This window comes from Terrapene carolina, unplaced genomic scaffold (assembly GCF_002925995.2).
Source record: "Terrapene carolina triunguis isolate 2854851 unplaced genomic scaffold, T_m_triunguis-2.0 Scaffold130, whole genome shotgun sequence".
Taxonomy (NCBI): Eukaryota; Metazoa; Chordata; order Testudines; family Emydidae; genus Terrapene; species Terrapene triunguis.
Genome location: NW_020664481.1, coordinates 32,575,825 through 32,591,830, shown reverse-complemented (window position 1 = coordinate 32,591,830; position 16,006 = coordinate 32,575,825). Strand labels below are relative to the sequence as shown.

Sequence of the window (16,006 nt, the reverse complement as noted above, 5' to 3'; positions counted from 1 at the left end):
AAATTCTTGACAATATTTACATAAAATGCTGTCAATACAATGGCTTACTTTGGGTACTTTTAATCTTGTTTCTTGTAATACCTGGCTATTTAAACTAACTTGATTCAGACTAAACAAAGAATTACAAACACCCAAAGGAAATGGAGCATAGTTTCAGAAGTCTTACCATATTTAAAAAAAAAAAAAAACAAAAAAAAAAAAACAACAAAACTTGTTTTGCTTTCATAACCTGTTTTAATCAAATTATTTTGTGAAGTCTTTACCTTGGTGGCATTTCTAAAGATCAACAAAACCAGAAATAAACATGCTGTCAAAAGCAGTTTGTGCCTTTTATGTTTAAGCAAATTTGTTTTGCTAAAGAACTGAGTTTCCACAGTATAAGTAATATAGTCTAATTAAGCAATACACCAGACAGGTACTACAGTATCTGTGTACTGAAATATTAAAAATATTCTGAGGCTGGTAAGAGTATCCTGCATGAGAATCCATAACAAGAAATGGAATGGAGTTCACTGCACCACTACCAGGAAGCTTTCAGTATAACTGAAGAGTCACTGATTTCAAAATAAACAGATTTGCAAATTACAATGTTAATTTATTTTAAAAATTCTCAAATTGAATTATGACCATCATACAGTCACACAAATGCAACATTTCATAAAAGAGAGAGAGAGTCATAAATAGTATTTTACAACTATGAATGATGAAAGCACAGCAAATAAGGAGATCTGTGTTTTGGTCCAAGATCGGTCAGATTTATTTGGTGATCTTGGTCAAGTCACAACCTCTACGTTCTGCAGTTTCATTTGTAAAATAGGGATAATACTTAACTAGCTACCTGCCAGAAATGTTGAAAGGTTTAACTAACTAAACTTTATCAACTGTCTTAAGAGTCTCATGTGAAATGGGGCTGTAAAAGTATAATTAAGCCTCCAAACATTACCAGAATATGGTGCTCTTATTTGAAATCTATTCAATGTGCCGTTGAGAAAATATATATTTTTTTCATTATAAATTAGAAAGCCTCTCACCTAGTCTATCACAGTTACACAAAAAAGCCAAAGTGTAATGCAATTAAGAAGCTGTGTTTAATTGGTAGTTTAACTGATAGTCATAGACAGAATAGTGAATTATATCAAAGTTGTATAACATTTTTCATTATGACATCGTTTTATAATTGCTTATTACTGACATTCTTTAACTGTTTGGGCTGAAGTTTTCCATGTTCAATCTTTGCCTCAGATTTTTAATTTTAAAATTTTAGCAAAATTTTAGAGAACTGTTTGAGAACAAGGCTAGTGGAAAATAAGTAATATAAATTGCAGAAAACCACTACTTGCACAGCAGCATTTGTTAGTAGCTTGCACACTTCATTTATTGAACGCTCCAACTTCACTGTGCATCCGCCCTTGCTCTGCAGTGGCCACACAATGGTACACAAATGAAACTGATCCTTCTTCCCTGATCCTCAGTGAAAGGTGCACCATGAGTTGAATGTCTTCTCTTCTACCAACTGGTTATAATAATTCTGTACACTACACAAGACACGCTCCTTATTGAGCAAGTCCCCATATCACTGCCCTCTGAGATTTTTACAGGCAAAATATAAGTTGCACAAGGTCACTTCTTGCAGAAGCTGTGAAGATAACCTGGTTCTCCAATGGGGAACTCAAGTCTCATTCACTTAGCCATACTAGACAGAATCTGTCACATCAATATGCTTGGTTATGCAGTCTGTAAAATGGGGCCACTTCCGCACAGTTAACCCACTGGTGAAGTTACATAACCCCTACTACTGCTGCCAAATAATGGAGTTAATGTTAATAACAGATATGTGAACAAGCTTAATTCTGTTACTTCCTAATTTTGAGTGCCTGATTTAGTAACTTTAACATTCTTTTAACAGATTTTTCTAGAGTTATGTTACAGTGGATTAAGAGGTTTCAGGAACAAGGGTTACTTTACTTGACTGGCTTTCAACTAATTTTAATCACATGTTTTAAGTTTAATTATTGGAACTATTATTCAAAGAGACTAAGGCAATATTATTCCCCTCCTTTGTTCCATTTCCATCCCTTTCTCTCTCATATGCCTACCTTTACCCTTGCAATCATTTTAAAGAGGATGATTTATTGAGATTCTACATTAAAAAAAAAAATACACAGGGATGACTTTGGCCCAACATATCTGCTTGGAAGAAAGGTCCATTTGTTAAGTTGTTCCAGAATTCTGAAATAAAGTATTTTAAGTTATAGAAAAATGAATGGGTAGGAGCTACTCTAGATACCTAAGTAATGTGTTATGAAAATAAGTAAAGAAATACTCAGGCTGCAACAAAGTGCATAAACTAAAATTAATGGGAATATAGATCTGGGAAAGCATAAAATAATCCATCACAACAGTCCAGTCTGAAATTCAAGCTGTGGAGTTAGGTGTTTATAAATTACCCAAAGTATGAACCATAAATCACAATAGCATCATATCAAGTCAGAACAAGGTACAGTATCAGAATATTTCTCAGACAATGAAAAATATCTCCTTCATTTGATACAATAGTTCAAAGGGGAAGAACCAAAACAACTTTGAAATTTTACAAGTTACAAACAGACTGTAATGCAGTTACTATTAGTCAGAAGGGGTCTGTTCGTATTCCCTAGGTTCAGTCAGAAGTGGGCAGTAATGGCTTTCTTTGGTAAGGTTCATCTGTTCATGCACATCCAAAGGGAGGGCTTATAAACCCTTTCCTTATAAATCCCTGCCCAGAGTGTAATCCTGTGTCTGGCAGTAACAGCCTTCCTAGTCCTTCTTTTCAAATTAGAGTACGAGCATGTTTCTGGACCCTGCTGGCCACATTTTTTGGGGCTGAGAAGAACTTTTTCTCCCAACTACCAGATTGGCCAGGGAGATGTGGATTTTTTTCACCTTCCTGTCAGCAGGCCAGAGACCCAGTGGGTAGCTTAGGTAGTAAGGTGGTCATGTTTTTGCAGCTCAACAGATGTCCAGTGCATATGTGATTCACTTCACGGATGAACTGGAATTGAAATAAGGATTAGGGGAGGACATTTTCTAAAGATGATGGTAGAAGAACAGATAGGGGCTCCTAATGGTTGGTACAGCAAGGAGCCAGCCATTCCCACCCACAGCATATCCTCAACCCTTGTCTGAGGGGGACAATGGTGGAATCACAACAGTGTTGCTGGAACTAGGTTAAAGGTCTAGAGACTGCAGGAATGGTAGTAGCCCTGACTAAGGGCTAGTCTACACTGGCAATGCTAAAGTGCAGCCGCGGCAGCGCTTTAACGTGGCTTACGTAGTCACAGCAGAGAGAGCTCTTCCAGCACTCTAAAAAAAACCCACCTCCACGAGACGCATGGCTCCCAATGCTGGTGCAGTTTACACTGGCGCTTTACAGCACTGAAACTTGCTGCGCTCAGGGGGGTGTTTTTTCACACCCCTTAGCAAGAAAGTTGCAGCGCTGTAAATTGCGTAGACAAGCCCTCAGATGGTGCAGATTACAAGAGGAAGGTATGCACCAGAGTCATTGCTTGATAATTTCCCAGATATGTTAAATTAGTGAAGTTGCAGACTAGTTAGGTCACATTCCTTGTATGTCTTGTCCTTTTTTCCCCTTCAGTGAATAAAGCGAAAGATTTATACGATCTGAAGAGAAATACTACACTTCTAAATAAGTCTGGACACAATCTAGCAATGAGAACTGAGTGGACACCTAACTCAGATAATGCAATGACCATATTTAAAGTGAATACTGAACACTGGCAGTTTTAGCTTTTAAAGTTCTTCCTCCAATGCTTTCTTTATTGCTACTTTCCACAGACATGACTCATTTTTTGTTATCTAAAAGAGTCTATCTTTGAATGAGACACACAGAACCACTGTTTCACTCAAGTGAGTTTCCAAATCATTTCCCAGATCCACCTATCTTCTTCCATCTAGAAAGACTTCATATTTGTAAAGCTACTCTCATGGTAACAGTTACAATTCAAAGCAAAGTTAACCTGCTCTCCTTTGAGATCAGATTAGTGTAATAAAAAGGGAGAAAAACCAAGCCTTGTATACAGAAGTTTTTGATTAAAACATATTGTTCATGTCAATCTTCTGAAAACTAAACTTTTCTACCCATGAATCATACTTCTTTCAAGTGGAAACTACAAAGAAATAATTTAACAGAACTAGAAAAAAAACACGCCTGTGATTATATGAATTGTATTTAATATGGAAATGTCTGAAGATTGTACTGTAGGTGATCATAGAAAACAGCTGCCTTAATTCACTGTGAATAGCTGCTCTTCGCTAAATTTCTGTTCTTTCATGCTGCAATTTGTTTAATTAGGTGGACTTATTTCCAAGCACTTATTAAAATGTCCACATCACCATCCTGGTTCATGTTTTTCAATCAAACACATATCCGCAAATATTTCCAAGCTTTCGAGTTCCAGCATGGCAAGCCTTTCAAAGGCCGGTGTTTGAATAAGAAGTTATTTTTCATATACAGACGTCTTAACTATTACATTTGGTAAAAATCCAACTCAATGTTAATCAGACACTACATGATGGGTGTTAGTAGTGATTCAGTTATTTCAAACATAGCTCTAATTAGGTTTTCCCCAACACCCAATATACAGTAGTTCTCATTGTCTGTAATTGTAAGGATTAAGATCAGCAAATATCAGTATCCAAAGTGTATCTTCCACAGATTTAAGATTTAACTATGAAACTTTGAAACAAACAAAAAAAAATCATCCTCTCCAATTAAAAACAGATCTATTTAAATTATATTCCAAAACATTTACTTCTAGAGAACTATAAAACAATTAAGAAATGGAAAACTGTTGACATCTCCATTACAAGCCCAAACATTTTCCAATAAAACTAAACATTGGTTTTGTAAAGAAATAAAATAAAGCTACAATTTCCAAACATTATCAAACAGATTATATTCTGACCTATAACATTCAACCTTCTTTTGAACTATTAATATATTTCTTTGTACCAATATTTCTTCACAGAATATTAACTGTGTTGTTCTCCTAGAAAGCTGATAAAATCTTCCAATATAATCAGTGCAAGGTTACACTTACTGTCATGAACATCCTTGGGGGGAATTTGCAGGCTTTGTTCCATAAATCAGATTTAAATAAAAGTCATCTTGATAAAATTCAAGCAGAGATTAATGGTCAAAAACATCTCTCTTAGAAGGGCATGAGAACTTCCAATTATACATGTGAAGGATTTAAAAATAATCAAAATATTGTTTCCAGTCCTATATTGTAATTCTTTGTTTATCGAAAAAGATCTATAAATCTTCAAATAACCTCTAGTAAAGGGAAATGCTCTTATTGACAATGATATTAAAATGATGCTACTAGCAACGATTACATTTTAAGTAAATGGGTTACAGATTTGCTAAAACCTCTCACTGTCTATCTTTGATAACAATGTATTAGACTAATATCAAGAATAAAAAAATTATTTAATTATACACTGCTTAAGGTCCAGGAAGATGAAAGTTAGAAAAGCTGATGTACTGTTTCTATGGAAACAGGTATAATCTGATTGACTTTTCTAGTTCTAATGGGCTTCTCTTGACACAACAGCTAAAAAATGCCCCAGGGAAATTCAAAACACTTCACAACAAACCATTTCTTTTAAAGTGATGAGCATCAGTGTTGATTATACACACACACAAAAAAAACCCCAACAGCTGTCAGAGACTAACTACATCTGTATTTACTATGAAGCAAATGTCATTGTACATTTTCATATTAATACAAACTACTAAATAGATAATCAGATATTAACTGGAACTTTGTAGTAGTATCTAAAAGTTGCAAAAACAGCACGTTCTGAGACTCAAAACTGCTATTCATTACTTGCGATTTAATTTAAGCAGACATTACTAAAAAACAGAGGTGTGAACAGAAGAGGGAGGCTGTACCAGTGAAATGATGTAATAGTAATGTACAATTGATCTAAGAGCCTGTGTGTCCTAAACGCCTAATGAAATTGACAGGAATTGAAAGAACTCAGTACGTCAGAGAATCAGACCTAAAGATGCACATATTAGTACATAGGTGCCTAAAGCTAAGTACTCCCATTACTATTAGTGGAGGCAACCAAGTTTGAATTTTTTTGCTTGGGTGTGTCAGCCATTTTTCTTTTTAAAAAGTTTTTGAATTGTTTTCAGAGCTAATATAGCTGTGAAAGAGTGAGATGTGTTCATTTCTACTTTCACGAACCAAGTTGCTATCTATATTCTGATTCTAGACTCTTGTTTAGCAGTTATTTCTTTTCTTCCACGGGTAATGAGTTAGGTGATCTATGTTATCTGTACATGGTAGCAATACAATAGGCAGAGAATACAGCTTGATTTTCCAAATAGGTTAAGACTGGCTGCTCAACAGGTATTCCCCTCAACCTTTGTGCAGGCAATGTGTTAAATTTTCAGTTTTACTGAGTTAAAGTAAGTACACCCAAACTAAATAAACTTTATACATAATCAGGCAGTATCAACTGCACAGTCAGCCAAATTCTCCTTAGAAAATTAAAAGTTTAAATTAAATTGTTGGGTACAAACTAAATATTTCATATTTAAATGTACTAGGATGTTTATACAAATTACTTTCTATCTTCAATGAAGTTCCTCTATCTAGAAACCAGAACACTTTCCACATATAATTTCGTAAAGAATATGAAGTATAGGCCCTACATACCCTACTTAACAGTTGTTCATGGAAGGGTCATGCTAGTAACCCAGACTCCAATTTATGTGCCTGGTAAGTCCCAGTCACAGTAGGTATTACTGAAGTGATCCTTTTCTTCACCAGGCAGGATATATAAATTAGCACTTTGGAAGGGTGAACAGTCTGTGAGCTGCTCCTCCAATTTGTGAAGCTCAGAACCAGGATCATGTTTTAAGTATCTGAGAGCATACTGTGCCAAATAGGTTTTTGATCTAAATTCCCAAAGAAAAAGAATACAGTTCTTCACTATTAGTTTTCTTAGCTAACCTCTCATTCTCATTTTCCCTATAGGCATTATATATATTTTTAAAACTGTCTCTACTATTTGATGGGGATGAATCTTCTTTTATCCTGCTTTTACTGCATTAGCCATGTCTACAACATATTCTAATCACCAAAGAAAGTCCTTTGCTCAGGGTATAACCAGAAATCCCAGATAAGTTAAAATTTTTATTCCAGTATTCACTAGCAAGTCTTGTACTGAAACCAGCTTTTTATTAAAGAGATTCATATTCTGTTCCACTGCTCTTGAAATTCTAAAATACGAGACACAGAACTATAAGTTTGCAGTTATACAGATATAGGAAAGGGCTTTTATTTTCTCACTGCTGCTCTAATCCTGAGGAAAAATGCATCTGTCTTTCTTGCTAGATCTCTGTTCTTTTAGGATAGGTCTGCACTTGAAGCTTGGGGTTTTTGGTCTAAATTCCCAAAGAAAAAGAATGCAGTTCTTTACTATTAGTTTTCTTGAAGCTTGAAGTATTTGGGGGTATGATTCCCAGCTTGAGATGACATAATTGCAATAGCTCTTATAGAACTAGCACACTAAATATAGAGTGTAGCCTGGGTAACATGGGGCGGGGGGGGGAGAAGAGGCTAGTCACCCCATATATCCCATTCAAGACCCTAGACATATACCCTCTTAGACATAATAGTTTCTCTATGCAGATATATTTTACTTGGTGAACATTAGATACTATAATGATAGGTGCTATAGAAAACCCTAAAAAAAAATTTAAAAGGTTAGAGAACAGTCTTGGGATAATTAAGTCAAATTGTTGTCCCTCCAAATATATAAGATTAGGAAAAGAAAGATATAAACCGTATCTGAATAAATATGGAACTGTTAATTCTGATGCATACATTCTCCCTACATCAACACACCCACATAACAGTATTTAAAAATGAGTCAAATAAAGCTTTTAAAACAAAACAAACCCCCCACAAATTTGGAAGTAAATGTTCTCTTGTAAATTGCCTCTTGCTTAAATAAGGCAATTTCAAAAGCTAAAATTCTACAAGGTATTACTGCACGGGAATTAGTACTGCATATTTAAAAGCAAATAAAATAAATTAAAAAATGGAAGAACTTAATATTTTCATATCATGCATTTGTTTTATTTTGCTGTAGTGTAGGCGGAAGGTGCAAAAGAGAGCCCCAGCCTATTTTAATACACGAGACTACTCCCACAAGGAACCAACAAGTAAGTGGAAGAGAGGAAATGAAAATAAGGCAATTATAGACTTAGTCCAACAGTAATCGCTATAAACAAAAACCAACAGCATTCACTCAGTTAAAATTTGTTCCAAAGGTTTCAGGCAACACAGTATCAGGAACGAATTTCAACTTTAGGCAATATTTTACCATTAATCTCTGAACCAGCCAAGTGTACCTCTGTATATGTCAAAACTATACACACTTTATGCCTCAACCTGAGCACATGAAAAATATTGCACAAATTTTTCATGTCTATTCCCTAATCAATAGTGGACAGCCCACTGGTATCTGCTGACATACTTTTGTATTTACATGAATGGAATCTTGTGGTGTATTAGACCAAATATAAGTTATAGGCTTCAGTGTGTACACAGATGACAGTCTTTTTGTTACATATTTGTACAGCGCCAATTAAAAAGACACTGGCATCTATGTTCTACCATAATAAAAATAAATGCAATTGAATTCATTACCATTGTACACCATAATAGCTGCAAGAAACCACCATGTACTTTCTCATATCAGCCACCATTACCCAAGTTTTAAGTTCTTGAAACCGCCACAGAATTTCTAGTTTATTACACAGAAGTGCACAGAAATTAGATCCTATGTGCCACAGAGTACACAGAACATTGCTCCTATGATATCAAGAGGAAGAGGGTCAAAACTAGAGCTCTATATCTGTACACCACCCACTCAACATGGAGATTTTATGCACTTACACTGACAGTAGAATTGGGTATGCGAACAATTGATATAAAAATTCATGTTACATGCTAGTAAATAAGTAAACATTTTAGCTTACCTGCCTATCAGTATCTGAGGCCTATCTGATTCATTTGTGACACCAAAGACATCAGGAATTAAATCACCATTGAAGCTGAAAATGTAAAAACAAGCTGTGTCATCTTATCCTTTATTAACAATTTTCAGTCTGATTATTATAAATCATCCCTCTGTATTTGGGACTCAAGAATTGAAGAACTTGATTCTGTGCATTCTTCTATGAAGATTCAGTTCTAATCTGCACTACAGTAGAACATCAGAGTTATGAACAGAGTTACAAACTGACCGGTCAACCAGACACCTCATTTGGAACCAGAAGTATGCAATCAGGCAGCAAAAGAGGTGGGGAGGAAGCAAATACAGTGCAATACTGTGTTAAACGTAAATTACTAAAAAATAAAGGGAAAATTTAAATCAATACACCTACAATCCCTACCCTAACCAGACTATTAGAATGATTTATTAACTATCTCCCAGCCACCATCCATCTAGCAGATCTCTCTACCTTTCTCCTCAACCCTCCTACCTTAATCTCCTCACAGGTCCTATCAGTTGTGGTAGCCACCCTACTTCTCCTAGGTCAATGCTGACTTCTAAGCTTGCCTACAACACACACGGAAGTAAACAGCCTCAGCAAACATGAAATTTGAGTTCACCGATCACAGAAGGGCTGCTTATTTGAGGTTGCAAATACATACATACTCGATCATAAGCCGGTTCATTTATAAGCTGACCCCCCCCCCCCCCCAAGATGGATAATAAAAATGGAAATTTTTTATGACCCATTCATAAGCCGACCCTATTTCAGGGGTCGGCAAACTTTGGCTCCCAGGCCATCAGGATAAGCTGCTGGCGGGCCAAGACAGTTTGTTTACCTCAAGCATCTGCAGGCACGGAGGTAAACCTAAGTAAACAAAGTGTCCTGGCCTGCCAGCGGCTTACCCTGATGGGCCGGAACAGCAACTGGTGGGGACATTTTTTGGGGGGGGGGGGGGTGAACTGGAGTTCAGGGAAGTAACCCCTGTGACCACCTCCCACATGACCCCACCCCTAGCCTAGGGCCCCCACACTCTCCCCATCCCATTGCTTCCCACCTTAGCTGGGGCGGGCCAGGTGAGGATGTTCTGGCCTGGCTGGAGCTGCTCCAGCAGGCTGGGCTGCGCGGCCGCAGCCTGCCAGCCCCGGAGCTGCTTTGGAGGTGGCGGGGGGGGGTGGGGGGGGGGGGGGAAGCAGCGTGGCCAGAAGCATAGAGACTCTGGCCCCGCCTCTTCCCTTTTGGCTCTGCTGGCTGTGCTGCCTCTCCTTGCCCCCTTTGTTGGGGGGGAGGGGCTGTCTCTCACCTCTCCCTCTCTATACCCATTCATAAGCCAACCCCCTTCTCTGATGCTTCCCTTTTTTACTAAAAAAATTCAGCTTATGAACAAGTATATAGGGTAAGTAGTATGACAGATGCATGGAATATTCAAAGACATTACTGTAGTATCTACTTTATAAATGTTATATGTTTCTGTTTGGTCTAGGGATTATATTCTAGCTCCACTGGGGGAGGTACAGGAGTTTCCTGCAGGAACTAAGATCACTCGGCAGGGACAGGGATAATTAATGTGAATCAGTAGGCCTGTAACAAGTCTAGAGAAATCTCCACCCTGGGGAAAACTGCATAAACTGATCTGATTGAAGACACCTGGGCAAACAGAGAACTGAGAACAGTATAAAGTGACTATCTGACTACATGAAGAGAGATCACTCTCACTGCATCCAAGAACTGACATGAGACTATGACAAGAGATACAGACCTTGTGAGAGAACCTGGAGTACTAAGAAACCTACTAGGGTCCTATGTAGCAGACAAGTATTATCTCGTAAGCATGCATGTAAGCTATTTATTGTTTTCTCTGTAATGCTTTTGTTCTGAATAAATACTTGGTTTTATGAACACTGGCTGGTCACTTGTTAACCCTGTCATTGTCCCTGAGAGACCAGGACTGCAGATACAGAATTAAAGACAGATCTATTGAGGTGATCACGGTAAATTGCAGCCTAAATGCCTGGTCTAGAGGCCGCGAGTCATGAGACTTCACCTTGAGGAAATGCGACAGCCTGCAGCCTGGATGATTTCATGTTGTGTTTTTAGTATTGGGCACATTTCAGACTTAAGATATTTGGTGTTTTAATTTGACATTGTTAAACAAACTAAACACTTAAACATTAAATATTTAACATTTATGTTCAAATTTATTTCTGCAAGTTTTGTTCAAGGTAAGATGCCATACATACTTACTCCATAATTAGAGGCTCATCATGAAAAGTTTTATTTAACACAGTCTTACGATTAGAATCTGAAAACAGAAAAAGCATTCACTTGATTAAATTGCACACGTTTTATGACATTAAGACACCCAGCCATCTTTATTATAATATATTCTTTATTAACTTTAGGTCTTCCAAAGCTATTTAGTGATTTTGTTTGTTGGCCAGTGATTTTGTTTGTTGGCCATTGTCAAAAACACAGCCAGCCTTCAGCACAAACAATATAACTGACTGCTTTGAGCTCCATGTAAATTCTAACTGCCAGCACAAAGAAGAAAGGCAATTCAGAGACCCAACTCTGGAACTTACCCATCCTTGGCCACGTGGTGGCTCAACAAAATTACAAAAATAACCCTTACCACAAAAGTCAATTTCTACCTAGGTTAGTAATCTTATAAATTAATACTAAAATGTAGATTGAAGCATGTGAAAATGTGGTTAATAAGGATAATCTGAACCTGTTGGGACAAAAGCGTGTCCAGATATAACATTTGCACAAAATGTACCTGAAAAGTATTCTTTATTCAGGGTGTTGTTTAAGACTGTAGCACAACGTAAATTGGAAGGAGTAATTATCAATGAGGAGACTATGTGGAAGTGTAAACTGGCTGGGTGTCCTGCACTGCTCCCCCCACAGACCCCTCAAACCCCACATCCAACTGTCCCTGGCATACCTCTGTCCATCCCTGCTCAGAGCGGTCAGTTATTGTTTCCTTTCACCCCACACTTCCATTTGCTCCCATCTTCTGTCCCCCACTTCCTGGGTGTGCACCAGTACCCCGCCCTTCCATCTTCCACACCTTCTATCTCGTGTAGGTATATAACGTTTCCACTAACACCATTCTATGCCTCTCATTCTCCAAGCTCTCAAGGTCCCCTGAATCCCCTCAGTCAACTGGCAAGGAGGCCTGCATCTTCCTGTTTGTGCCTCACTCCATGTCAACCCTTCATATTCCTCCCAAATCCTCTGATCATCTCATGTGCTCTCCTGGACATGCTCCAACCCATTCCCCCAGTCTGCTACTTCATAATCCATTCCCCCCACTTCTGACTCAGCCTGGCAGCAACAGTACCTGAAGTCAGAAGTAGCTTGATTTATACTTTACAAATATTTTAATATTGAGTGTTTAAATATTGCTTTTAAGACACTTAAAGACTCTTTAGCCTTCCCGTCCCTCCCCAAACCTTCCCCCTAAATGCTGCTTCTTAGCAAGGTCAACAAAAATCAAATAAACTTGGAATTTCTAAACCAAACCATTTTATTAAATGTCATGAGCCCAAAAATGTTAGGATAATGTTGACAAATGAAGGAGAGGTAAATTTTCATAATACTGTATCCTATTTCTTACGCATCTTCCCCAGAGAAACTTTAGCCTAGGATAAAAATAATTATTGTTAAGGACGTGGGGAAGTTGGGAGAGGGTAGAGGCAATTTGGGGGCGGGGGGGAGGGGCGAATCTGGTTTATGTTTAAAAAAAATAGCTCCAACTTGAACCGTGAATTGGCTATTGCTACTCCATTATAAAGGGACTGATTTTTTTAACCCTCCTACCCACTGTAGTTCTAGTACAAAATTTTATGTAGATGTGAAACTGCAGATCTGCTATAGATGCTTGATCAGTATTTCTGTTATAAACACAAATAATAGTTATGTTGTCCAGTAAGTTATAACTTAAGTATTTTTTTGTTATTTAACAGCAACACCAACTTACCTAATGTTTGATTGCGTCCCCAGAAAATAATAACCGATAATTCATCAGTGATGTGATTTTGTGGTTTTGTTGTCAGAAGGACGTCCATTTGTGAATCACCATCATAATCTCCAGGAACCACACTGGTTATGACACCCTGATTTCTACAATTATAAAATTAAACATTTAAATGTGCAAATGGATGTGTGATTAAAATCTGTGGGCCCCTAAAATATTGTACATCCATAGACTAATAATGTATTTTCTTTTTGAAATGGTTAATATTACATTAAATTTTGTAGGATGAAAGTTTTAGCCCTAAGTCTTGGCAGACATTCTCCAACCCTATCTTATACACTCTTCTCACACCCCCCAGTACTTGCAAAACCTTACTAGTTCCATACCATAGCAACTTATCACTGCAGGCTCTTAAAAGCTCTATTTTAGACACAAGGAAACCTTCTAGTTTGATCCCAGTAGCTAGATCATAAAACATGATGTCTAAGCAGTAGGGACCAGAGCTGTAGATTGGGGCTTCAGAAAGCCCTATCTTTTCTCCTTTGCTGTGTCTTATTCCTTCTCCCATATTATCTTTTGTTTTCTGCTGTCGTTCTTTTGGTCCACACACACATTGTTCATTGAGTATCTGGGCTTTGTTTCTAAATGAGAAGTTTGAATGTCAGTGCACCTGTACTCATGTGTTGGCATGTGCAAATGTGTGTCTATTCTGTGCATGAGTACTCAGTTTGTTCAAACTCATATACAGTTACACACACACATGCACATATGAAAGATGTAAATAAGGATATTCAGTTTTCTGTGCACACAGTAGGTGGGCATTTGCAAAGGAACTGGAAATCAGGCCCATATTCTGCATTAAATAAGTGAAGCTGAGATTGTTCCATCTGTTTTAGGAGGAAAAGCAAAAAAAAAAAAAAAAAAAAAAAAAAAAAAAAAAGGGAAATGTATCTAACTAAACATAAACCCAATAGATTACAAAATTCTTATTTCCCCACCATCTCTCAGAGGATGCATAAAATCTAAGGCAAGTACAAAAAATACCAAATGGCCTTTCATGACATGATTCAGTAAGCTCATCTTTCAAGTTTAAGCTTGAATTCTACGGAGAAACTGAATCATGTAATTAAACAGACAAAAAAAAAAAAAACCCCAGAAAGAATCCTAATCATGCTCCCACTGAATATTGCTTCCAATTCAGTCAGTCTTAACCAAAATGAATGTTTCCATTACATCATCATTAAGATATTATGTATCAATACTTACATTGACAACTTGACTTTGGGTTTAAAATATGGCTCCTTTTGGTCTGCCAGAAAGATAAGTAATTCATTGCCTGAAAAGGAAGCATATAAATAGCATTAAATTAATGAATAAACCCTAGTAGACATTGGTTTTATGAGAATGAACATAATATTTAACAAGGTATGGTTGAGACTGTTTGCACCTCCAAATATAATTGCTCCTCCCAGCTAACGAAAAAGAAATATTCAAAGGTGACTAACGAAGTCTCATTTCCTTCTGCTTCAAAAGAGGTAGAAGGGGAATATTTTTTTCACCAGGACACTGTGAGCTGCATTTCAAATTGAAGTGAACTTAGCTCCAAAAACCCCCACATTCTTGCTCCAGTCACATCCAGATGTTTGATCCAAGTTTTTGTAGCAGAATCAGAGCAGCTATCCTGGGTTTTCCAATTAGTCAGTGGAACTACAGGGGCAAAAACTGCCTAGATTCAGAAGGATCCAGGTGACTGTTCTGGGTTTTTGTGTTACTGCTGCACCAGGGTCTGGATTTGACATACTGGAAGCAGCTAGATTTTTCCTCTATTTCTGCAGTAGAATTAGAGATGTTGGGTCTGAAAATTGGCTAGATAGAAGTGCTAATTTTGGGTTTTTGCAGTGCTGTTGCACCAGTATACTTTGGGATCTAGATATTCTTGATGCAGTAGGAGCAGCTAGACTTCTTCTCTATTCTGATGATAGAACTTGAAAGCTGGAGTTAAAAAAACAAACACAAAAAACCACCAGTAGGATACAGGTATCGCCAGCTTTTATGTTTAGCTCTGGTGTAAGAGAAAGTTCTTTCTCCTTTCAGATATCTTGGGGAATGGGAATCAAGGTATCACGCAGTCACTCTAGTCTAAAACTAATCTAGAAAATGGACACTCAATAGGGTCCAAAGACAGCATTCTAGAAGCAACACTTGGCTGCCAAAAGTACCCTGAGAATGATTAGAGCTGGTACCTCCAATGTGTAGCAGCCTGCCCACCAACCCCCTCTTTGTACTGGTCTTCAGATAACTATTAGCAAAAAAAAGCTGTGTTATTTTAGTATTTTGCAAGCCTTGTGTCAATGAAATCTAAAGTTCAAATAATTCAAATAATCCAATTGGAAATAGCAATACTTATTTATTTTAGATGGACGTTTTCATATAATGCCAAACCAGAAAAGAGGAACATGTATATGCAATTCTGCTGTGCAAAAGCAACCGTAAGTTAGTCATCCTATGTAAAACCTTAATGTTTACATACATATATCTGAAAAATAATGAGCCAAACATCAAATATCTTCTAATATAATCACACAATTATCAGTATTCCTTTTAACTCTAAAATAAAATTTGTTCACTGCATATTCCAGCTGAGTACTTCCATACAGCCATGTTTAGGACTGGTAACATTTAAACAATCCAACTAAACTTCAAAATTAATTCACCCCTTTGCTGCTGCTATTGTATATTTGGGAACAATTTTCTGAAAAGCTGAATGAGCAGAACACAACTCCAGTCATTTTCAGTGTAAATATCTTATAGTTGTGAAGGACAAAAACTTCCATTTTTAACATGGCAGTTTGGCATCTGCAAAAAGCACTGAAATTTGATTAGAAAACTGTGTATTTTGCCATTTCTATGTATCCATGATTTCCCAATTTCCTTTTTTAGCA

General features: G+C 37.2%; 1 protein-coding gene across 1 annotated transcript in view; it reads right to left on the bottom strand.

The window, feature by feature from the left end:
* ITFG1 (integrin alpha FG-GAP repeat containing 1) overlaps nucleotides 1-16,006 on the bottom strand; it is a 214,740-nt gene that overhangs the window by 195,678 nt on the left and 3,056 nt on the right. Inside the window, exons 2-6 of the mRNA XM_029911788.1 lie at nucleotides 14,331-14,400; nucleotides 13,068-13,210; nucleotides 11,327-11,384; nucleotides 9,065-9,139; nucleotides 6,822-6,973 (exon numbers count right to left, since the gene is read on the bottom strand). Of these exons, the coding sequence (XP_029767648.1) occupies nucleotides 6,822-6,973; nucleotides 9,065-9,139; nucleotides 11,327-11,384; nucleotides 13,068-13,210; nucleotides 14,331-14,400 (498 nt within the window). The remainder of the gene's footprint in view (nucleotides 1-6,821; nucleotides 6,974-9,064; nucleotides 9,140-11,326; nucleotides 11,385-13,067; nucleotides 13,211-14,330; nucleotides 14,401-16,006) is intronic.